This window comes from Etheostoma cragini, chromosome 9 (genome assembly GCF_013103735.1).
Source record: "Etheostoma cragini isolate CJK2018 chromosome 9, CSU_Ecrag_1.0, whole genome shotgun sequence".
Classification (NCBI taxonomy): domain Eukaryota; kingdom Metazoa; phylum Chordata; class Actinopteri; order Perciformes; family Percidae; genus Etheostoma; species Etheostoma cragini.
Window position 1 is genome coordinate 28,484,209 of NC_048415.1, and position 26,017 is coordinate 28,510,225.

The window sequence follows — 26,017 nt, forward strand, 5'->3', positions numbered from 1 at the left end:
AGCTTTCAAATGATGTATGGCATGAGCGTGTTTATGACGGTTTAATGCTTACAATTTAGGAAAGAAGTCAGCACTTCCAAAAAACGGCGAGTTTATTTACCGTGCACGGGAACCGTCCGCCCAAGTCCTCGCAGTTAGCACAGATAGTACGAATAGATACAAAATATGATCGCTGCTCCAAGCCTTCTGCCTTCTGATCATGTCCCCTGCTTTGCGCCGGTCTCCAGCGTTGTCACAGTGTCACTGCTTTACAGCGCGTTTGACAGTGTCTCTCAGTGTCTCTGACAGTGTCCTTGCAAAGTGCTTAAAAGTTGTGGGGCTGTAAACCCAGTCCAGCAAGGCTGCAGAGTTAGCGCAACAACAGAAGAACGTAGACATAAGAAGGAGTCGCTAATTAACACGTTCCAACCAGATGGAATTCAACTCTGGACATGATAAATACATTGTTTAAGTTGAGATGTACACTAAATATTTTATTTAACTACTACTTTAGAAACAAAATGCTGGTAAGTTTTTGCAGACCAAGTGTTACGGCACTTTTGTTCATATGGCGGAACATTTAAAATAAAATTGCACTATATACACCACTTTTGAATTCATTATTTCATTTTGCGATAAATCGTGATTAATCAGGGGAATTATGCGATTAAAAATTATATATATATACAGTATATATATATATATATAGTTTTAACCTGTGGTTTGCTGCTTTTAAGCAGGGACTTGTACATGGGGATTAGGTGGATGGCATTGTGATCAGAACACCCTCAAGGGGTTTAACCTTAGCGGTGTACCATTCTTAACGTTACCATAGCATTTGTCAAGAATATGTTTACCTCTGGTATTACAATCCACATGATTAAACCCTGGTAAACCGGGCTCAAGTTTAAAACCATTAAAATGATTTTAAATAAAACAGGGGGCTTCAGGAGTGTGCTTTAGTTGCCCCTGAACACAGTCTGCTATGCCAGTAGCTGCATTTACAGCATTTCCACTGGGCGGGATGCAAACAGTAAATAATATGATGATAATAAGGGTATTAGGCGTAAAGGTCGAATGACATGGTGCTCTTTGCATGCATTTATATAGACCTTAGTAGTCCCTAATACTGTATCTGAAGTCTCTTATATAAACCTTAGCTGTCCCTTAATATTGTATCGGAAGTCTCTCTCCCCAAATTCATCCTTGGTGCAGAATTACAACCACTAGAGCCAGTCCCATAATGAGCTTTCCTTAAAAGGTGCCATCTCTGAGTCTGTAGCTTTTTAGGGGAAGAGAGCGGGGGCATTTTCCTGCCATGGGATCTCTAAATACGTCAGCTCAATGTTGGGGTTGCAGACCAACTCTTTCGTTGTTAACTGCGAACACCACTTGTTGTTGACATTCATCTTTTTTTTTTTTTTAAGTGATACTACAATCTTTATAATACCTTTAACAACTTCCCTAAACTCTTAACACATTTCCTGTTGCTTTGACACAAATGCATATAGTTTATATATTTACTAATTTAAAATGCCTGAACTTTTTTATACACAAGCTCAACCAAGACCAAAACAATTGATTTTTACTGACAAATTTGCATATGCTTTCTAACTGTATGTTAGAACAGATAACATCATGTACTAAACCTAACTTATAGGCTAAAGTCAAAGTGAACAGCTGAACAGCTTCAAATTGTAAACTATATCCCCTTCATTACATTCCATTGTTAAATGAGAGAAACAGCTACTTAAAGTTATGCAAATAGATCAATCACAGCTGATTCCCATCTAGGAAACACACTCAGGTGTTGAGGTTCTTTCAATAACTTGACAATATGGTAGTACATAAAAGACCACCTATTTTGACTGATCTTGTATGGCAAAGGAGCCAAATCTCCACCGGGACACAGTGGCATCCATTGTCTGGGCTTTTCTAGAAACCAACTTACTTCAAAGCTTACATAATTTTATCATGTATTACAGTGACAGTATGCTTTTGGTCCTAACATGTAACTGTATTGTGTCTCTCTAAAGATGCAACGTCTACATACCTCAGGGCGCAGAGGAAAGCTCCTAAATGAAGGAACTTGAACAGGAACTTGCTATTTTCAACATGGTGATTGCTGACAATGACATAAAACTGAAGGACATTCAGTCCAGAGTTGTAGATGACAACCTTGTCTTTGTGAAAATTGCAGCAATCAAATTAACATCAATTTCTTAGACTAAACGCAGGGTCAGAATGAAACAACTTTAGAAAGTTCCTTTTCTAAGGAATGGTGAGTGCATCAAAGAACTCCATAGCCAATACATCAGGGTAAGGTTATGCTATACAGTCATTACTGTACTATACATAGTGTGTTTTGCAGTAAACTACTCTATAAACCTGAAGTACAGTAAGACATAGTGAAGGTATACAGCAAAGCATTTAGACACACCATGTCTGATTACGTTCAGAGAGTCATGGAGTTGGAGACCAATCAAGTCCCACATGAAATGATCTACGTTGACGAGGGTGGCTTCAACAGTCCACTCATGTGTACATGTGAGATTGCAACACAGACCGCCTTATCCTGTTTTTAGAAGAACTGTATGAAAGACATGCGCCAGAGGCAGAAAGCGCACAAATGGGAGACCCATTGCCAAAATATGTGATTATATGGGACAATGTGGCATTCCACCATTCCTGTGCAGGTGAGCTGGTGTGACACCCATCCGAGGATGATGCCTTTTACTCCCCTTTTCACAACCCCATTGAGGAGTTGTTCTCAGCCTGGAGATGGAAGGTATTTGACTAGCGTTCAGAAGACCAAATGTTCCTCCTGGGTACAATGGATGCTGCATGCCGAGACATCACAGCTGAACAGTGCCGGTAGTGCTTAAGGCATGGCAAAAGATACTTCCCAAGATGCTTTGCCAGGGAAGATATCAGGTGTGAGATGAGAATATGTGGCCAATTGCAGAAGACTGAGCAGATTAAAAGATTATTTTTTTCTGTGGCATATTCTGTTGAATATGTTGTATTGTTTCATAATATATTTTTTGTCCACTTGCAAACAGCCTTTGCTGCAACGTCTTCTTTTTTTCTATAAACTGTACATTCTGTAAAGCTACTCTAGATGGGTCATTCATATTTTGTATTGAAACTCTGCTGCAAAGGAAACAAAATGCAGCATTTACTAAACCCACCAAAACTAAAATGTAGAGAGGCTTCAAGAGAAACTGCAGTGCAAAGCATAATCTATGATCAATACAATATAGTGTCTATTGTATAAGGGCGGACCTGACACATATCAAATAATGCAGTTTCTGTAATTCCACCAGATATTAGTGTTTTTATGATATTGGGCAATGACTGACTAAATGTTCCTGTTGGCAGAGAACATGTGTTAATGTTTTGGAAGAATGATTTGATTTTGGGACAGGTTTGCAATGTTTTGATAGACTTAGTGTATTGTGTTAGTGTATTATTGTATTTTGAAAATTAGTGCTGAAGTTTAGTTTACAATGTGTGATTTTGAGCATGGAACTGTTTTGTCAATTATGTGTTGTAGGTGTGTTGGTGTGTTAAGATTTTAGGAAAGTTGTTTTAATATGGAGTATTGAAATAATTGTCATAGCAATTGTAAAAAAAACTGTAAACACAAGTACCGCCACCTTCACTCTTGCCAGAGTCATTGGTTTTGTCAGAACGCCCCCGGGAAAAGCCGCCCAGCGAGAAGAGCGAGTCAGGCATGTCCCCCTGCAGCCACGTCTCAGTGGAGACAAACAGGGATGACTTACAGTACTCGTGTAGAAATCTAGTTATGACTTTGAGCTCCACAACTTTGCTCTTCAACGAGCTGACGTTGCAGCGAAGCATGTACGGCAACGTTTCCCCCTCTTCTGTGTTTGTCCACTGCAACCGGATTTCGGGCAAGCAGCTCTCTCTGCAGCTGAGGGGCAGGCGTGTGACTGGGTCGCAGAAGCAGGAGCTTATCCCGGGTGTAGCTGAGGAGCGCGTTTGGCACCGTTCCCCGTCCCGCTGGCGTGGAGTGGCATCCAACCCAAACAATTGGGATCAAAAGCAGTCCTCTCATTAAAAACAGCATTGTTTTTGTGCTTGAGCACCGTGATGGGATAAAAAAACACTAAAAGGTCACAGGAAGCCACGTACAATCACACAAAACAAAGAACAACAACAAGGCAACATTATGAGCTAGCCCAAGTCGCAGCAGAGCAGGACCAGTGTCCGAAAATTTTGAATATTAATCTGACAACAGCAAATGAGCACTTTTGTGAAGGTAAATACAAGTTCGACAATGAAATGCCCTATTAACTTAAATTGTAGCTTGCTTCAGTGCTGCCGAGCGATCTCGCTTAATACCCGACCATTGTCAAAGATTGTTTGTTGTTTCCATCAGTCACTTAGAAAAACTACGGTCCAGGTGTTAAAAAATATGTTGGTTACCCTTTAAGTGTGACTTGAATCCGAGTCTCAAATTTGAGTCTCCATCTCTAACGTAAATGCTGATGCGACCATTTAGCTTAGGACATTCACTGAGAACCAATCTTTAGAGTGAATTTGTGATCTCCACCTCTAGTCCTTATAGCTGTGACCAAATGTTCCCGGGGCTCTACAGGGAAGCTAGTCTCTCACTTCATGATGAAGAAGAACCTCTGGTAAATGTGTGCGGTGCCAGGAGGATTTCTTGTACTTCATAGTTGTGGATGGGATGCCGCTTGTGTATTTTGTCAGTGTGTTAGTCTTGCAGCTCCTATGACAACCACCTGATCTGGCTCTGGTGTCACTTTTTACTTTTTTTACTTTCCTGTATCATTAAATAACCATGTGTCCTTATTCCTGTGTTCTTTGTAGAATGTCAATGTGACATCTCCACGGTGTCTCAGCAGGAAAAGGCATATCAGTAAAGAGCCTTCCCAACGCAGTCAGCAAATGTTCACCCTCCCGCCCTCCGGCAGGCGGTTCAGGTGCATACAAAGCCAGACCAACTGACTCAAAAGCAGTTTCTGTGTCAGTTTCCCTTGGGCTATCAGAATTCTTAATTCCTGCAAACAACCATAACTTACACAGTATTTCAAATATGAAATGCACTTGCAATGATGTGCAATCTTTAATTTACTTATTTATTAAAATGGAATACCCAAAATGACTGTATGTGATGTCTTGTAATACTGTCTTCACTAATTGAAGTGCTTTCCAAATTCCATTGTACATGGATATAGGCTTTCTATCTCTCAAACTGAACTTTAAAAGCAAATCAAATTAAATGGCCTGATTTAGACTGCAGAATGTTGTTTCCCACTGCAAAACTAGAACATGCATAGCACAAACAATATGTTCAGAAGATACATTACTGCTGAGATAGAATAAGCATGAGCAATTCATGCAGGCAGGTGGCTGGTCTTTTAGGAAAGTGGCAATTTGTGTGAGGGGTTAAAAAAAAAAACTGGCCCATAAAAGAAGGTCACAGGGTAAAACCCTAACAAATCAACTCTGTCCAACAGCCAGGAGTCTGATAGAGGTGTTGCTCAGTGATACTATTGACGGTTGCTTATTTGGAGTAACACGTCTAAGCAAGAATCCAGTTTTAATCTGTGTACATGATTATTTGATTCACTGTGACTGAGCTGATGTGTAACCATAAATAAGCAAGTTAAGAAAATATTCTAATTACCCTTCCCTCTGCTCATTTAATACTTCTCACTGTAAGTTGTTGTTGGCTATCAGGATGAAATCAATTTAGAATTAGTGTTTAAGTTTGTCAATAACTATATTTTTTTATTCTGAGCCAATATAATTTTACATTCAGCAGCACAAAAACAAATTAAAATTAATTAAAAAAAAATATTTTTTACGTAAAAATCTAAACTGAATACCTTTCTAGCCAATCATGTTAGTGTTCATGCTGATGCATCTCTCTTGTATATACTATGGGCCTTTAAAACGTTATTTAATATTCAATCATTCATATTTCCAGCAATTTCCTAGAAATAAATCACTGTGTAACATGTATAACTGTAAATTACAATTCAACATGTATAAAGAAACATTTCCATTCTTAAATGAACAAATACATATTCCCTTGGATTGTTTTAGAAAGAAATTCCTCTGGAAAAAAGTCTTATTTCAATTACTGCCTCAAAAGTCTCTGTTTGGTTATCTTTGCCAATCTGTTATGTTCCATTATTCCAACTAGTCCGTAAGCATTACTGAAGTGCCAATCATATGACATTGTCACATAAGTCAAACCCTCAAGTGTAATATTGTGATTGTACAAGAACGTTTTTTCAACAAAATAAAGGTTATAATGAAACTGTATTCATATTGTGGGGCAATAAGCTCTAAAAATAGAAGAAGCAAGAGAGATGTTTTTGGTCCCTCCCTGTTTAACATGAGTCAGCCAGCCAACTTGAGTTAACGTTAGCTTTCCCAAACGGAATAATTACCGCAGATATGTAAACCAAACAACTTTGCTAGCTCAATCCTGTTATAACTATCTATCTATGAAATCTATGAAACTACGAATTTTTTAATTTACATGGATAGATTTAGGTTGTAGTTTATACATTCGCAAACTTTGAACAACAGAGAGGATTTTCTATTCCCGTTTAGCGTGATTCTGCAACTAACGTAAGCTAACGTTAGCTTTGTAGAGCCATGAGATATCCTTAACTGAATAACTTCCACACATATGAACGCAAAAGTTTGGGCACCCCAGGTAAAAAATTTTAATAATGTGCATAAAGAAGCCAAAAGGCATCAAATGAAAGATTAGACATTCGTATAAATGTCAAAAAGATTTAGATTTTATTTCCATCATTTACGCTTTCAAAACAACAGAAAACAAAAAAATTGCATCTGCAGTTTGGGCACCCTGGAGAGTTAATACCATGTACCGCCCCCTTTGGAAAGAATCACAGCTTGGAAACGTTAGTTGTAGCCAGCCAAGAGTCTTTCAACTCTTTTGTGAGGTACCTTTGCCCATTCTTCCTTCCAATTGTCTTCCAGTTCATTAAGATTTCTAGGCTGTCTGTCACGCACTGCTCTTTTAAGGTCTTTCCATAGATTTTCAATTATGTTGAGGTCAGGAGATTGTGAAGGCCATGGAAAAAACCTTCAGTTTACGCCTCTTGATGTAATCCACTATGGATTTTGAGGTGTGTTTAGGATCATTATCGCTGTGTAGATGCCATCCTCTCTTTAACTTCAGCTTTTTCACGGATGGCATTAAGTTAGGGTCCAAAATTTGCTGAACTTTTATTGAATCAATTTTTCCTTCTATTTTTCTTTTGTGCCTCTGGTTGCAATACAACCCCAAAGCATGATTGTTCCACCCCCATGCTTAACAGTTAGACAGAGGTATTTTCGTTAAATTCTGTGCCCTTTCTTCTCCAAACATTCCGGCCAAAAAGATCTATTTTAATCTCATCGGTCCACAGAACTTGTTTCCACAATGCATCAGGCTTGTCTATATGTTGATTTGCAAACTTAAAACGCTGATTTTTGTTGTGAGGACGTAGAAGAGGTTTTATCTGGTGATTCTTTCATGAAGACAATGTTTGTAGAAGTATCTCTTTATATTGGAATGGTGTTGGTTTGGACTTGCTTTTCTCCCAATCCTGCAAGCTGTTCTGTCTGATATTTTTCTTGGTCTACCAGATCTTGCTTTAACTTCCACTGTTTCTGATGACGGCCATTTCTTAATTACATTCCGAACAGAGGATATTGGTATCTGAAAAAGCTTTGCTATCTTCTTATAACCTTCTCTTGCTTTGTGAGCGTCAACTATTTTCAGTTTCAGTTTTCTAGACAACTGCTTAGAAGAAACCCATGGTGCTGATTGTTGGTACATGGTCAGATGAGTCTGGCCATTTAACCCCCTGAACCCTTAGTTTCTACATGTGACAATGACATTTTTACACGTCATTGTCCGTCTGGATTTATTTAAAAAAAGCTTGTAAAATTCAACCCTGTTGTCCACAGTCAAGATTTGAACATCCTATTTTTCTGGACAAGAAAATGAATCTCACAGATATGTATTGATATCATAGACAGAGCCGTAAAACCTAAGCCAATCTCTTCTCCAAAACACTTCTCATATGTCTTGGAGTCACAATGTGAAGAAATAAACATTATAACTTAAACAGTTGACAAAATATGTACATTTTTTCAAAGAAAGTCCAGACGCTTTTTGCCCTCATGACATTTACTTGTGCCAATAATCAACATAATAATATCATACTTATTGATATTACACCCATAGCAATGCTACACAAGCAATGGTGTTGTCTAAAAAAGTTATCCTATATGCAAAAAATAAACATAACTCACATAAAGCACATACTTTACATGTCTTTAAAAAAAGGCCCAAATATGTGCCAAATCTCAAACCAGTGACGCCATTCTCCTCTGTAAAACGGTAGTAATGTATCTTGTCCACTATCTATCTTTGATCACATACTAGACTAGTTTGACTGGGGCGAATCCCGGATTACTATCTTTCCTACTGAACTATTTGGTCATGTTGTCTCCCATACGTGGACATAAGGCTTGCTTTCAATTCCGACACACAGAGAAGAGACATAGAAAAGGGAGCTAGCGGCAGATATTAGCAAAAACATGATGAATTATGGACATCAAGTGGATAAATCTTGGATGTAACAATTTGGATTTAATGCTTAACGACCCTGAAAAAGGGCACAAGTTCCAGGCTGGATAGAAAATGACCTGTAGAGGCTAGAAAGACCCGGAAGAGAACTCAGTAACCGCTAACTCGTTAGCTTTTGGCCGCAACAATTGGTATGTTTCTATCTTTTATGGTTATTAAATGATTAAGCTATGAATCAGAGGTGCTGTTTTTGCTCGGGGCAAGCCTCTCCGATCCACAATTAAGACCTTAAGATTGACATCACCTGGTCTTTCCCAACGATGATTGAGAACAATCCATGATGCTGTCAGGTCTCAACCTTCCAAAGGGGGCAGTGCATGCTAAAAACTCTGCAGGGTGCCCACACTTTTGCAGATGCCATTTTCTTTAGTTTTATGTCATTTTATAAGTGTAAATTATGGAAATAAAATCTAACTTTCTGTGACATATTACACAAATGTCTAATCTGTCATTTAAAGCCTTTTGGAAATGTTTCCATCTTTTCTTGGCTTCTTTATGCACATTAATACAAATTTTTACCTGTGGTGCCCAAACATTCAAGCCCAATTCCCCATTCTAACACATCATACCACATATCATCATCATTGCTCTGGATGGATTTGGTTTCATAAAAGTGAAGACAGAAATGTTAGTAGCCCCTATAACTATATTCTCTATGCAGAATGTGCCGATTTCCATATTACAGACACAAAGATTTGTGTGTGTATGTGTATGTCACAGACCCTAGCTTCCACAGCAACAGCAAAACAGTGCCACCAACAGCAGGACTTATTAGTCCGGTATACTTGCTCTAGGCCGCCATCCATCCATCACAAACGCCACATTTAATTGTCAGAAAGCCATGTTTAGATCCCAAAAACTGCAGCTTAATTCAAGGCAGCGTGCAGGAACGGAGCTAGGTAATAATCTGGTGATGGATGACTGTGACCCTCCTTTGGGTAGACTCCGACAAGTGGACAGCTGGATGGATCGAGCAAAGCGGAGAAAGGAGAACGAGGAGAGCGGGAGGGAGAAAAAAGTGAAGAAAAACTTGGTATTCAGAGAATCACTCCAACTTTTCATCTGCCCTCAGGCCGGCAGGGGCTCAAGGGAATAACAAGTGTCTCCTTCAACCCCTTTCTCTGTTCCCAGGATACAGAGAAGTACAACCCTCTATAAATAGTGGGACTGTATTTCTTTGTGCGTGTGTGTCATTTGGCTAGCGTGAGAGTACTACATGCATAATGACTTCCATTAACCTTCACACTCCTGAAGGATTGCAGAGAAGATCAACGATGCATCTGACACCTCCTTAAATAATTTTACCGTTTCTGCATTGAGTTTGCTGGTGTTGTTCTAATCACAGATTCTATTATGTGTAAGTGTAATGTATAATGTGTGTGAACTCCCTGTTGTCTGCAAGAGATGGCCTAAGGCACACTACCAAGAAAAAGTCTCCTTCTGCTCCATTTATAAAAAAAGATCTTCATGAGTATGACCCATTTAAATCTAGAGAATATAGTTTCATTTCAACATGCAACTGTGCTGTATGAAATGCTGCATTCAAACACACTCCATCTCTCCTTTCTTCCAAAGATGTTTGTTTAAAATGTGTTCATGTGTAAGATTTATGTTTCAATTGACTAATTTACAGTTCTGATTTGGGCATCACGATTGACTGGATTAAATTGGATTAAGTCTTTTTCAGCCTTGGTCAGTTGGTGCAGATACAGATGAAACACAATGCAGTTTGTGGAAGTTATTGAGTTAATTCTGAGATTAAAGGTTAACTACCGTTTCATTTTGTAGTTTAACAGTTCTGTTGGTTATTATTACATTGCACTCACTACAGTAATTTCTCCGTTGGAAAAATGGTAACAGTAGTTCCCAAACTGGTGGGCTCGCCCTATAAAATGGGTTTGGAGTTACAAAAGAGGGATTAAAGTGTTGGTTTTGGTTGAATATTTGGTATAACAGGAAATCATGAACGAGTTAGAAAGGACTGTCAACCTATAACTCCAAGGAACTCCAAATACCACAAGTACAAAAATGACAAATGGGCTTGATGCAGAATCTGTTGGTTTGATAATCACACGCTGGGCCCATTTTACCCAACTTCAGTACCTGCACCTGCAGTGCCGTCTGTGCTTTTCTGCTTGTGCGGAAGTTTTTGCTCCACACCTTCCCACCTGATTGTGACTGGTTAGGCAGTTTGTCTCTACTGTTCCCAACTTGAGAAGTTTACTGTTAACTGAGAAATAACACATTACTATTCACTTTCAATAACACTTAAGTAATGATTCAGTGTTGCCCACTTGGCAACTTTCTTGTTAGATTTAGCAACTTTACTCCTAAAAAGTGACTAACGACAAATTTAGCAACCAAACCATCAGGGGTAAAGGAAGACATATTTTATTTTAATTTATTTCCATGCATGCTACTCAGAGTAATCACAGTCCACAGCTTTACTGCCAAGAGCACATGGTCTCTCTTCCTTTCCACTTGCAGCCGGCAGTCCTCTGACACAACCACTAGTCTTTATGCAAATTACGTCACCAATATGCAGATGAGTGCATGGTGTCATTTAGCAACCTCTAGTAACTTTTGGGGCTAGTGCTAGCTACTTAATTGGAAAAGAGTTGGCAACACTGTTCCAACTATAGGTGAAATGCTGGGGAATGCAGAAGCACATGGTTTAAAGCACCTAAGGTAATTTCTACAGTTCCTTGTCCATCTGGTTTTATTCTAAAAAAAAAACATTAACTGACCTGTTGTCTACAGTCAAAATATGAAAATTATTTTTTTCAGGACAAACTGATTTGTGCTTCAGTGAGGTCACTTGATAGTTAAAAATTGTTGTAGAACCGTAAAGACAAATAAATAAATAAAATGGAACATGAATCTTACAGACATGTATTGATATCACACACAGAGCGGTCCAAGCTGGACCGCTCTGTGTGTCTCCTCTCTAAAAAAACTTCTTATGTCTTGGGAGTCACACTGTGAAGAAACAATCATAACGTATACGCCTTTGCCCTCATGACAATTACCTATGTCAATAAGTATAAGTATAATAAGTCAACATAATGATGTCCATATGTATTGATATTACACCCACACTAAAGCTACACAAGCATGTGTTGTCTAAAACAGTTCTCCTATATGCAAAAAATAAACATAATAAACATTATAACTCATACATAGCACAAACTATTTACATTTATTCAAATAAATGCCAAATCTCAAAAGAGTGACGACATTCTCCTCTGTAAAATGGTTGTTATCTATCTTGTCCACTATATACTATCGTTGATCACAGACTAGTATGACTTGGAGGATTACTATCTTTTCCACTCTATACTCTTTGCTCTCACTGTCGCCCATATAAGGAATAATGTTTGCCTTCACTTCAGTAAATGAACTTGCAATGATTCATTAGAGTGCTATAGAATACACCGAGCACGGAGCTAGCGCCAGAAATGAGCAAAAACATGATAAATTATGGACATCAAGTGGATAAATCTTGGAGGTAACAGTTTGGATTTAACGGTTAATGACCCCTAAAAAGGCACACTTTCCAAGCTAGATAGAAAATCACCTGTAGACGCTAGAAAGACCCCAACGAGACCTCCATGACGGCTAGCTCATTAGCTTTAACTGCAACAATCGGTAAGTGTCTTGGTTGTTTTGTTATTTAATGATTGAATTATGAAGCAGAGGTGCCGTTTATGCTCGGATACGATTTTCTCGGTTCTTGAGGGTAAAATCTACGCTGTGGCTACGTACGTACTGTAGGAATGTGGAAGCACGGACCCTACGCCATAGCCTGACGTGCAACTCTCGAAAAATTTACATAGATTCCGCGGCAACGCACGTCGCTCGGCTTTGGCTTCCTATCATTTCCACCGACTCATTTCCTGGTTCTCCTTCTCCATAAACCACATGAAATCAAGGAGAGGGTTAACTTTTACTGCTTTAGATTTCCCACCTCGGTCAGAAAACACAGGGGAGACACTTTGTTTCTCTCTATATAACTCTAGAATCGGTACCCGCTCCAAAGCTATTCGCCGTGACTCTCTCACTTGATCTACCACACTCCCCCCCCCCCCCCCACAGAAACTGCCACTGATACGACATCTCACAGAGCTCTGTAGCCACCATTCATTCATCTTTTTGTAAGATACCATACGTATTGGTGTGCCTAAACATTCATTCGATATCGAACACAACTGCTCATGTAAATGTGTTGTGTGTTCACATATGCTTTATATAATGTCTTAAATTGCAATTTACGTCAGCCTCGACAACAGTAAAGCACCAGCTTTTTAGCACATATACGTTAATTTGTGTAGAAATAGTTAATAGTAAAAAATAAATTAAGACTTATAGGGACTTTATTCATTATGCCTGAAATCTAACAGAAAAGTGTTGTCGTTGCTGAAAATAAAAGCACTGAGACACGTCTGGACCCTGAAATGTGGTTGGCCAAGCTGTACCATTTGAAGACAGAAACACTGGCTATGACTTTGACACCAAAGGGTCATCACCCTTTGGTGGCCCGGGGATGGAGAGTTAGACACTGTGACAATATGAAGGTAATAACGGGGAGGGAGAGCATGAGAAGTGTGAAGCAGCCAAGAGGGGGAAGCAACCTTTGGTTTGGGAAATGTCAATACAGGGTGACGGTGCATTACCTGCAAACTTCCAACGGCAGAGTAGGCTGCGTAGGGGAACTGGTGCTTCGGCAGGTCATTTGGTCCACGCTGGTCACAGGGAATCCCGTTTGGCAGGAAACACTGGTGACTAGACCTGTCAGTGATGGTGTTGGGTGTGGAACCAGGCAGGCTGAGCAGAACTGTGTGATTGGTGAGATGAACATCAGTCAAACCAAGTCCCACCCACTGCCTGTAGAGGTACCTAGCTCTGGCCTCTTCACTGTCATCTGATAGGCTGGAGAAAGACCTGGAATTAGCAGTCAAAGAGAAGTAATCGTTATATTATGCAATAAAAAAAATTATAACCGATATGTATTAACTTGTTAGTGGTGTTGAATACAAGGAACTGAGATCCTGGAATTCAGTAGCTTAGCTCTTTTACTGATCACACACACACACACACACACACACACACACACACACACACACACACACACACACACACACACACACACACACACACACACACACACACACACACACTCTTAAGCTTAAGCACAGTGGAGCCTTCCGCTGCGGTCTGAAATTAAACTGCTGAGGATCAGTGAAACTACCGCCATACATGTATACATGAACATGTACATGAATGTATAAAATAAATACATGTAACTTTTGTCATGTTACTGTATCTTGCTACATTTGCAAGGTTTAGCTTCAGTGTGCTAAAGCTTAATTTAATGTCACATAGCTTGTAGCTTTGCTTACACTTTCCAAGGAGCCCGTCACTGGTAATTAGCAATATGACATGCTGATTAGCACATGGTACAAACTAACCAACGCAGCTGCCAGTGTTTGACACGCTATAAGCAATTGAGTCCTGAGCGGCACCATGAAGGAAATCATATTTCAGTAGCAGTGGGAGGGGGGAATGCCTTGTGTTTGTTAACTAGAATGTCTATGTGTTTATCAAATCAAATCAACTTTATTTATTTGGCACTTTACACACATTAAGGGTGGCTGTGGCTCAGTTGTTAGGGTAGTCGTCTACTAATGGGCAGGGCGATGGTTCAATCCCTTGTTGAAGTTTCCATGGACACTTAACCCTGAATTGAATGAGTGTGAATGATCCACCATATGATGAGAAGGTGGAACCTTGTACGGCATACTTGGCCACGGTGTAAGAATGTGCGTGGGTGAATGGTGCCTATACTCTGTTAAAGCACTTTCAGTAGTTGAATAAACTAGAAAGTGAAATAAAAATGCAGTCCACTTACATTTTACACAGTTATTTAAAAGTGCTTTACAGGAAAACAAAAAAAAGTACATTACTAACACTTAGTCTTGAGTTGCTACAGTCTCATCATGTCTCACTCAAGAGCAGTGTTGGGGTAGTTACTCAAAAATAGTATTGAAAAAACACATTAGTAGATACTTTTTTTAAAGTAATCATTTGTTTATTTAATACATACATACATTTTGGTTGGGTACATTTTGGATTCAAATAATTCAGCAGAGGCTCCTCCCGGTATGCAGATAGTTGAAGAACCAGTAACGCAAGTAACGCAATCATTTTTTATAAGTATTTTTATGCATTACTGCGTTAGAGACAAATCTGTTTACAGTAATGCCCTCCCACTGCTTAGGAGTCTAGTCTGCCACCAACTGTAGTCTCACTCTGCCTGACCTTCATCCACAACCTTGCCAAAGCGGGTGTGGCTAGACCAGCATTGCGGGATGAGAGAAAAGCGTGCTCTGGTTTATTGGCATTTCTTTAAACCAATCACAATCGTCATGGGTAAGAGCCTCTGCAACACAGCCTCGGGAACAAACTTGTTTTGGTGGCACATGTGTACATTTAAAGGTAATTTTAGTTGTGCAACAGAAAACTCAGATTGGACAGATAGTCTAGCTAGCTGTCTGGATTTACCAAGGGGCGAAATCCACCGGAGTCATCACGACACAAAGAAAGCGTAATATACTGGACATCCGGCGGAATAGAATGGCATCCGACGGAATTTCCAACAGCAACAGAGCAATCCTGGAAGTGGAACGTCTTGGATATAGTCTAATTTGGTATACCAGGGTGTGTGGTATGTCCAGGGTTTGGCTTGAGGTAATAACCATCGGTTTGAAAATGTTAACAGCCTGCTTTTCAATTCTGAGTTCATGTTGAGTTAATATAGCCTACCATTGTCTATTATTTAAACACTTACAGATCACCTGTTGAGCTGGTTGTTTGAGTATGCACTTGACATTTGTGAATTCTGTGTTAGAGTTGAGGAAACCAGGCCCAAGAGTAGAGAGTGTGATTCTGTGCCCTCCTACATTACAGTACATTACACAGATGATGGCGTTCAGAATGATGACATCTTTATTCACATCTCAAGGCTTTTAATGAAAGATCACATGATGACATTCTCAAAAAATGATGTTCTTTTAAATGTTAATAAAAGATTGCTTTAATAACTGAAATGAAGAGAAATCTGTTAAGCACTTTCAATAATGGCAATGCTTCTGCTAATTGGTCTTCATAACAGTTAAGATAGCTTTACTTTTAATTTTGCTAGAGTTTGCTCTTCAGCATGAATGTATTTTACTTTCCCACACTCTTGCTCTCGCTCTCTCACACACACACACACACAGACTCAGTGACAGTCAGTGTCTGTCAATCCCGCTTTCCTAACTGCACAAGTCAATAAACTTTGATCGGGGCCTTATTTGAGTCTCCTCTGCCGGTTTGTTTAGTGCTTGGTGTTTACTCTCTTTATTGTTCTGAGTCAGAGGACTGAACCCAATAAAGACATTTCCATCGACTTGCTGGTATGTCAGCCTTTTGGCGAAGAACATATATGCCATCCATTGCTGAAGAATACCTGATAATGAAAAGAGAAGCTATCTCAGACTATCTCATAAAAGATATATTCTAAAATATTTAGTTGACACGATTTGCAATTTTCTAGGTAAAAAAAAAAAAAAGTCACAATTTCCATCTAATGGGTCCATAAAAGCAAGAAATAGAGTAGGTGTGTTATTACTCATATGTATGAGTTAATTTTTAAAACATTTATTAAATAGGGAGACAGTCATGAAAGGTCTTAGTATTTGCAATTTTCTCTCTTTCATTTTCCATTTCCATTGATACATAGTTTTTCTCTCTCTTTGGATAGATTCATTTTGTGATTTTATTTTCAAGAAATACTTTGACAGTAATGAAAATACACTTTCATATAGTGAGATAAGAGGAATGTTATCAGTTTTTTTGCTGTAACGCTGCTGGCTGCCTGCCGGGTCTAAGCATTGGGGAATGTTTTAAACTAAAATGTGTTATTCAGTGTCTGTGTGTGTGTGTGTGTGTGTGTGTGTGTGTGTATGTGTGTATGTGTGTGACGGTGAGTATGAAGTTAGCAGTTAGCTATGAACATAGCAGTGCAGTTTGTATCTGAGAGAGAGAGATGTATACTAAGTGGGCATTCACACGTCCTGCTAAGACAATGTAGATAGATAAGAAGATAGATCGATAAGGCAGACAGTGGCAAAAACGCATGTCCTTCCATTCATTTTGAATGGGGGTAGTATGTTCAGTCTGCGATTGGGGTTGGTGACAGATTCAACTTTTGGAGAATTGCAACCCCATGTCACGCTGCGGCCAGTAGGTTTTGAGGCAATGTGAGAGTCCCGTCCCGAAAGGATCACTGCCTCCGTTGCTGCCACATGAAACCCAAGCACTGACCTGCCCAGGAGTTTGTGTTACAGCTGAATGTTTGCCAAACAACAAAGCACCGTCTCAGGGAAAAGAAGCTGCCCATAAGTGCGGTCGGAAAAAGATAAATTGTGTCAGTGAAACGGCTCATTAATGTCCATTTGACGTCCAGTTGTGTTCTCCTAAAGACACTCCCAAACCGCTGCACAACCTTGCGGCAAATCACTGGATTGCTGAATGGGCGCTTAAGCAGTAAGGGTGTAGCTGTAAACGAAGCAGCCTAGAATGTCGGTGAATAAATGACAACTCCTTAAGACCCAAGGCAAGTTCCACCTGCTGATTGATACTAGAACTGCCAGACGCTAAAGGGGTACTGTAACCGTCAAGTGTGTCAGTATCCTTTTGTCTGCGCTGAAGGGCTGAATTTCCATCTCTATAGCAGCAAGGACAAATACACGCAGCCCAACACACACCATACACAACCTGGTTATCAAGGCCAACACAGATACGGATTGTTTGTAGTTAATGAAAGAGATAACCGATATTTGGAACCGATATGAATTTACAGGGTAAATGAAAAGTCAAAACTAAGTTTTTGCAATGTTACAAACTGCAACACAAAACTTTGTTTAAATGCTTTTAGCAATTATTTAATAAATTAGACTTTCAACATAATACAAAGTCAAAGATAGACTCAGCGGTGAGTGAAACTGAAGCAGAGGGACAGACACAGAGATGTAGCAGAGCCAAAGTAGCACACTTTTTAATCAGGCAAATAAAACGCAATACAGATAATCTGCAAACTGACAAAAAACGCCCCAATAATTAGCTGGAGCCGATTATCAGTCTATCCCTATACATATGTGCTATTTTGCTATCTATTTTTAGTAAAATGATTTTCACCTTGCCACCCATTGCAGTAATAGTCTATTTACACATTCAACACAAAACTTGAAGTTTTGTGAGCAAATACATATTTGGTTCTAAGTTGTAAGCGAAAAAACATGTAAGGCATGAATCAATTGCTGAAAAGCACTCTAATCAATTTCAGCATTTTTATGTCAGCAAGTAAACTAAATGGGAAATACAGTATGATCACATGTGACGGTGCAAATTATAACATTTTCACATTGAGATTGTCCAACAAAAGAAGGACAGTAAGTCCCCTCAGCTTTTATGTGTTTCTCCATCGCTCCAATGCACTATGCCTCTTTCAGTTCAAAAGAACAACACACAACCTGCCATCTGATCACTCATATCCACACCAAGCCATACAAATTAAAACAATTTAGAAACGTAGGTGTTTTCTTTAACATGAGTCACATAACATTCCAGGTAATATTATAGCATATAGTACACACACAGGACTACCATGCTGGGAAACAGCTTTTAGAGTCAGACAGGAAAGTGGGACTGATTTTACTTTCATTTCTAATATTTTACTGACCTTTAAGTTGGACCATCTATTCTAATTTTACTGACAGGCTGCTCCTCCTGGTTTTGCTCAGCAAGTGTTGTGAGCTGTCCCAACAACCAGAGATACCTCATTTTGTATTACTTGTAGTCGTTAGACCACATTTGTAGCAATTGGTCCACCATTGTTATGTATAGAGGAATCTTAGGAAACAAGTCAACCGATTTCTGCAAAAAAAGTAAAATAACTGTTCAATCTTTTAACTTAACAGTCTTTTTTTCATGTATTTATTTTTTGTACCAATTTGATATTGGCATCGGTATTGATAAAATGCAGTTCTATACTTTCAATTTACTGGATTGTTAAGCCTCACACAAACAACTCAACTTTGTATGACTCGGCTGCTTGTAACTGCATTTGTCTAAATGTTCACCCATAGAAACAAAGAAAATTAGTATATTTCCCCAAAACTAGGCTATTTCTTTTAACTGTCCTGAATGAAAAAGTAATGGCTATATGTAGATGGGGCATAAATATGTAATAATGAACATAATCGTTTCAACGTGTCTAGTTGCAAGTGTGTGACAAAATGTGTGTCTGGATGTATTGTTTGTCTAGTGTGTGTGTTATTGTGTGAGACATCTATATCAGTCTCAGTAGCAGATGGCCCAAACGCACAATTCTGCAATTCTCTAGTCAGCAGGCCACATCTCATAACTCGCCAGGAGCAGCAGCAGGAGGCTGTGTGTGTGCTGCTGTGTTTTCAAGCGTGTGTGCGAGTCTGTGCGTTTCCGTATGTGCTTGCAGAGACCTTCATCTATAAGCCAAGCTGTTGGAAGGACTCCCTGTGTTTTGGGAAACATGCCCAATTTTGACGCCATCTCATGTCTCAAGTGACTTTGAGTGCGTCTGTGTTTGCATGTGTGTGGTGATCTACACAACTGCATGTTTATGTGCATGTCTTTGTATCCCTTTTTAAAAAATATTTTTTTAAGAAACACATAACTCTGATTCTGCGCAGTTTTATGCAAAGACTTCCAACTCCCCACCCTCTCCTCAAAGTAAATGTGGCTGACTCTAGAATAGAGGTGGTATTCAATTTTAGGTACATAAAAGTAGCAATACGTCAGATGTAGAAAATTCTTTAAACTCCTTTAAAGTTCTATTAATCAATATCTTAATACAGTCGGGTCCATAAATATTGGGTCATCAACACAATTCTAATCTTTTTGGCTCTATACACCGCCACAATGGATTTGAAATGAAACAAACAAGATGTGCTTTAACGGCAGACGTCCAGCTTTAATTTTAGCATATTTACATCCAAATCAGGTGAATAGTGTAGGAATTACAACAGTTTGTACTTTTTTTTTCCTCCCATTTTTTTAGGGACTAAAAGTAATGGGACAATTGGCTGCTCAGCTGTTCCATGGCCAGGTGTGTGTTATTCCCTCATTATCCCATTTACAAGGAGTAGATAAAAGATCTAGAGTTCATTTCAAGTGTGCTACTGTATTTGCATTTGCTGTCAACTCTCAATATGAGATCCAAAGAGCTGTCACTGTCAGTAAAGCAAGCCATCATTAGGCTGAAAAATGAAAACAAACCCATCAGAGAGATAGCAAAAACATTAGGTGTGGCCTAATCAACTGTTTGGAACGTTCTTAAAAAAAAAAGAACGCACTGGTGTACTCAGCAACACCAAAAGACCAGGAAGACGACAGAAAACCACTGTGGTGGATGACCAAGGAAATAATTACTTGGTCATCCACCACAGTGGTTTTCTGGTGAAGAAAACACCCTTCACAACAGTTGGCCAGATCAAGAACACTCTCCAGGAGGTAAGTGTTTGTAAATGTAAATGTGCTGTATTTATATAGAGCTTTTCTAGTCTTAACAACTACTCAAAGCGCTTTTACATCGTACAGGAAACATTCACCATTCACACACATTCATACACTGTGGCCGAGGCTGCCGTACAAGGTGCCACCTGCTCATCAGATATACACTTACACACATCCACACTCCGATGCGCAGCTCGGGGTTCAGTGTCTTGCCCAAGGACACTTCGACATGGGACTGCAGGGCCAGGGATTGAATCACTAACCTTCCAATTGGCAGGCAACCGCTCTACCACTGAGCAACAGCCGCCCCATGATGTATGTGTGTCAACGTCAACAATCAAGAGAAGACTTTCACTACAAGATGTAAACCATTGGTGAGCCTCAAAAACAGGAAGGCCAGATTAGAGTGTGCCAAACTACATCTAAAAAAGCCTTTACAGTTCTGGAACATCATCCTACGGACAGATGAGACAAAGATCAACTTGTACCAGAGTGATGGGCAGAGTATGGAGAAGGAAAGGAACTACTCATGATCCAAAGCATGCCACCTCATCAGTGAAGCATGGTGGTGGTAGTGTCATGACTTGGGCATACATGGCTGCCAATGGAACTGGTTATCTTGTATTTATTGATGATCTGACTCCTGAAAACAGCAGTAGGATGAATTCTGAAGTGTTTTGGGCAATACCATCTGCTCATATTCAGACAAATGCTTAAGAACTCTTTGGCTGGCGCTTCACAGAGCAGATGGACAATAACCCAAAGCATACTGCAAAATCAACCAAAAAGTTCTTAAGGGAAAATCGTGGAATGTTATGCAATGGCTAAGTAAATCAACTGACCTGAATCCGATTGAGCATGCATTTCACTTGCTGAAGACAAATCTGAAGGAAAAATGCTCCAAGAGCAAGCAGGAACTGAAGACAGTTGCAGTAGAGGCCTGGCAGAGCATCACCATGGATGAACCCCAGCGTCTGGTGATGTCTATGCGTTCCAGACTTCAGACTGTAATTGACTGCAAAGGATTGGCATTAAAAAGTGAAAGTTTGATTTATGATTGTTAATCTTCCCCATTACTTTTGGTCCGTTGAAAAATGGGAGGCACATATACCAGCTGCTGTAATTCCTTCACTGTTCAACTGATTTGGATGTAAATACCCTCAAATCAAATCTGAACTCTGCAGTTAAAGCACATCTTGTTTGTTTCATTTCAAATCCATTGTGGTGGTGTATAGAGCCAAAAAGATTGTTGATGTGCCAATATGTATGGACCCGACTGTATGAAAAGTGGATCAAATGACTGTGTACAATATGCAGTTTACCTTAGTATCTTCAGTTATAGCATCTTTCTGGTTTTTGCAAGCAAATGTTCTGTTTTGGTTCAGTCTCACAGCTCTCATCAACCTCATGTCAAAAGCTCTACCTGGCACAGCACCAAACAGCAGATTGCTGGTGACAAGAGTGGAGCAAGAGTTTAACTCAATAGCAACCTAGGTCAATGGAGACCTAAAAAAGAGCTAAAAGAATAGTGAATTATTGACTTATATTGGTCAGCTGGCTAGCAACGCAATCGTGCTGGATACATTAATAAAAAACTTGTTCAGCTGTACAGGTGTTTTCTATTCTATTCTGAAATGGCATCCGCCATTTGAGATTTTTTTTGTTGTTGCATGCGTTTTGGGGTTTGGTTTTTGGTTTATGTCTATTATCATAATCATAGTTACATTATTTATGTTCCCTAACAACAAAGCAATTGATAAGGCTAAGTGTGCCATGTGGCAGATCTTTTACTTTCCCTTCTTGCTCGTTGTTTCGTTACTTCTTCCAGTGTCGAAACCTGACACCTGATTTTATCAGGACAAACAGGGAGAATGTATGATGTCTCATTTCCTCTGAAGGACATTGGTCACTCAGCAACAGCGGGCCACAGTGCCATTTTGTAATGTAGTTTATTAAAACTTTAATGGATCCGCGTTTCAAACTCCACTAAACCTGTCATTTCAGAAGGTTACTATCCCATTAATATCATGTAGCAATGTCCCCCTCTTTAAGGCAGAAGGCTCTCCCTCTTGACATTTTCTTCCAGCTAATAGCCTTGAACATGCCTCCATTTATTCCTTCATTCACTAATTAGTGCACACCTACTAGGCAATATGCAATCTAACCCACTTATGGTAAATTGACCTTTGATATAAGTTTGTGAGGAGCTAAGGGACTAAGACTGTAATACCCAGAAATGAAAGTAAACAGACAATAAGGTCTGTATCTGTGGGTTGAGTGGCACAGTGGATACGACTCATGCCTGTGGTGTGGGAGACCTGGGTCCGATTCCCACTGCAATGCATCGCCAATGTGTCCCTAAGCAAGACAATTAACCCCTAATTGCTCCAGAGGACTCTGACATTTATAGCAATTGTAAATTGCTTTGGATAAAAGCATCAGCTAAATAACATGTAATAAAGATTAACTGCAAAAACAAAACAACAGTTTATTATCTTAAATTTGCAGGTAATAACTCATAAATATTAAAACAACCTTGAAATAAAAAAATGGCTTTTAAAAATAAATCTTTTGTCAATGGTAGGTAAAGTTGTTTCAAGATAATATTCAATATCTGCAAAGAAGGGTCTTGCTGGTCCACACAGCATATCCGGGATGGGAGAAAAACGTGCTCTGACAAACTGCCACTTTGCTTGTTTGAAATCCATGATGTCCCTCTCTCTCTCTCTCTCATCGGTGGGACAAATTCACTGGGCGGGCAAAGCAGAGAAAGAGGAGGTAACCTCCTCTTTCCCTAAGCAAGACAATCAACCCCTAATTGCTCCAGAGGACTCTGACATTTATAGCAATTGTAAGTTGCTTTGGATAAAAGCATCAGCTAAATAACATGTTTTAAAGGTTAACTGCAAAAACAAAACAACAGTTTATTATCTTAAATTTGCAGGTAATAACTCATAAACCTTTGAACAACCTTGAAATACCCCCCCCCCCCCCCCTTTCTCTAGAGAGAAATTAAAGGCCGATCTGGAATCAGCCCATCTGAGCTCTGAGAGAAAGAGGAGGTAACTTCCCCTTTCTCTAGGGTTAGTTGACAACCCTAACCCCAACCCCTAACCCTAACCTTATAAGGGGCAAGATAACCTACCCCTTCTCTCAGAGCTCAGATGGGCCGATTCCAGATCGGCCTTTAAATTTCTCAAAGGCAGAGCAGGATACCCAGGGCTCGGTTTACAACTATCGCCATTTCTAGCCACTGGGGGACCATAGGCACCAAAGTAAAAATGTTCATGCCATGGGACCTTTGAGTGTGTTTTCATAGCAATAGATTGAGCATGGATATCATGTACATCATCTGTATGTATCTAGGGAAAAATGCTAAAAGCATTTCATAAACTTCAAAAAACAAGACGATAAGGTGTTATGTCCATGCTGTGTAACCTTTCCCATGCCTGCAGGGATGCTCTGAAGGGTTTGAAGTGTTAACAGGCTGCGATTGAAGCCTCACGATTGTCTTTATCTGATGAGTGGATTGAATCCTCATCTCTGAAGCCTCTCTTCTCCACAGAGAACCATAAAAAAACTGTTTATCCAAACTTCAGCCAGCTTTGTTTCATGAAAGGCTTTTTTTCTTATATGTTTTAGATCTTGTCTATTTGACATCTAAGCTTTAATTAATTCCTTATACTCAATATCACTCGCAAATGGGGTGAAGAAAACAAACGTCTTTTCATCGCAATTTCAAACAGCAGTTCAAAGTCTGGTGCGTATCTTCCAAGCTAAAATTTATGTGCAAGTCAAAACATTTTGTACTATTAAAGATGGAAAATGGTAATGTTGCCTCAAAGCCAAGTCCTTAGCATCACTGCACCATCTCTTGTGAAAGACAAACAGACAAATTCACTTTGGCAGAGTATGTCTTTGTGGTCTGCAAGTCCAATAAAAAAAAACTTATTTTATGTAGTCACATTTTTATTACATATTTTATGCTTGGATGAGGGTAATAAGTAGAGTCGGGACGATATTGGGCAATTCCCAATCTACAGCGTCCCTGTTGGCAACACTGAAGATTTTGTCAATATGTTTTTGTTCAAAGGACTAAGTTTCATATCTTAAGTTTGTATTTTTATACATTTATGAGAATGTCAATATATGTTTATGTTCCTCTGTTGTGATGTGACAATGAAACAAATTATCATATTATTTTAGTGAGAACTCATAAATAACTACAATTAACTAATGTTAGGGAAATCTGTGTATGTTTTGTAACGTGTTTCAGCAAATCAGATTTTTAAATAACCAAATATTTGTATTGGTATCAAGCTTAAAAATCCTTTATCGGTCGGGCTCTAGCTATAAGCATGACAAACCCCATGTTCTGCACGAGCAGAAGTGTAGATATAATTGCCTACTGGGAGCTCTGTGTCAATATATTTAGTTAGTAATTAATGCAATTGCTGTGCATCTAGATTCATTCAACAATTATCTACTTAATTTTGCCTCATGTTTTGTCAGGAGAAGGCATAATTTGCTGCTGGCCATGCTACACTTTCATCTTCCCCAGTAGTAAAGTGTAGGCAGTGAAGCCTGATATAACATTTTCAAATTATTGGAAATAATTGTCTTTGTATTTGGGTCATGTACTTAAGAAATGTATTTCTGTTTCATTGTCCTGGTGGCAGAAGTTAAAGCGCATTAAGTGCAGAAGCATTTCCATTGTGAAAGGCCAAGCCACAGAACACAGATTTCATGTTGGCGGAAAACATGTCCCAACTGTTTCAGAAATGCCAGTAAAGAGCTTGGGGAGTTGGTATGAAGCAAAGCTCAAAGACACCGATCAGTTTGAACATATAAAAAACTAATACCAGCATTTACATTGGTCCCGGCGGACTTTATGGACATGGCAAGTTGGAATTACCAATCACAGGGCTTGTTCAAATGTACCAAAGCAAGGCTTGACATGACCCTAACTGAATCTGAGGATGCAGTCATCTGAAAAGCAGCCCCCAAGGTGGTACCGGTAAAGAAGTGAACTCCATCAGAAGCTGTTCAAAGTGCAAAGTCTACGCTTCACTTCAGAGTTGTGGTTGGACAGCTACAGCATGGGAGGGCAGGGTTCGGACACATCCTGAAAACTCCTCTGTGGCACAGAGCAACATCAGTGCAGAAGAAGTCAGGAGACGGGGAGGGAGATTGACATGCCGAGGCCATCTCAATGGCGAAGTAGGGGAGATGGACCCAACTGGGAGGGCTAAGAGAAGAAAAAGCCCAGCTGGCGGGACATCTGGCAGATGGAGGGAGAGCGGTTTAGTTTTGGCAGCAGAGCCACATACGACCTGCTACCCTCCACCCCCAAAATTTGAAAGTGTGATATGGAGAGGATCCCGCCTCTCCCCTGTGTCAAGTACCTGCATCCCTAACGCACATTCAATCAGGGTGCACTACAAGTCTCAACCAGGGGCGCTATACTTGGCAGCATAACCAAGTTTTCAAACAGCTGGCGTCAATAATGGAACAGAAGTGTACCACCATTAACAACCTCCCACAAATATCAGCAGGACAGGTAAACTTTACAAATATCATACCAACTGGCCAAAAGAGGAAAAAGAACAAATATTCCGACCTGGCAGCTGAAGCATCCCAGAACGATTGGAAGACCAGCATCTTTATTGTGGAGGTTGGCTGCAGGGGATTTGTTGCCACATCTACCACCAGTTTGCTGAGGAAAACAGGGGTGAAGGGTTTCTTCCTCCAACAGGCCATCAAGTTCATGTC

General features: G+C 39.6%; 1 protein-coding gene across 1 annotated transcript in view; it reads right to left on the reverse strand.

Moving 5' to 3' along the window:
- Positions 1–26,017, reverse strand: part of LOC117950913 (inactive N-acetylated-alpha-linked acidic dipeptidase-like protein 2) — a 498,171-nt gene that overhangs the window by 282,798 nt on the left and 189,356 nt on the right. The window contains exon 5 of the mRNA XM_034882332.1: positions 13,327–13,594. Coding sequence (XP_034738223.1) covers positions 13,327–13,594 — 268 coding nt within the window. The remainder of the gene's footprint in view (positions 1–13,326; positions 13,595–26,017) is intronic.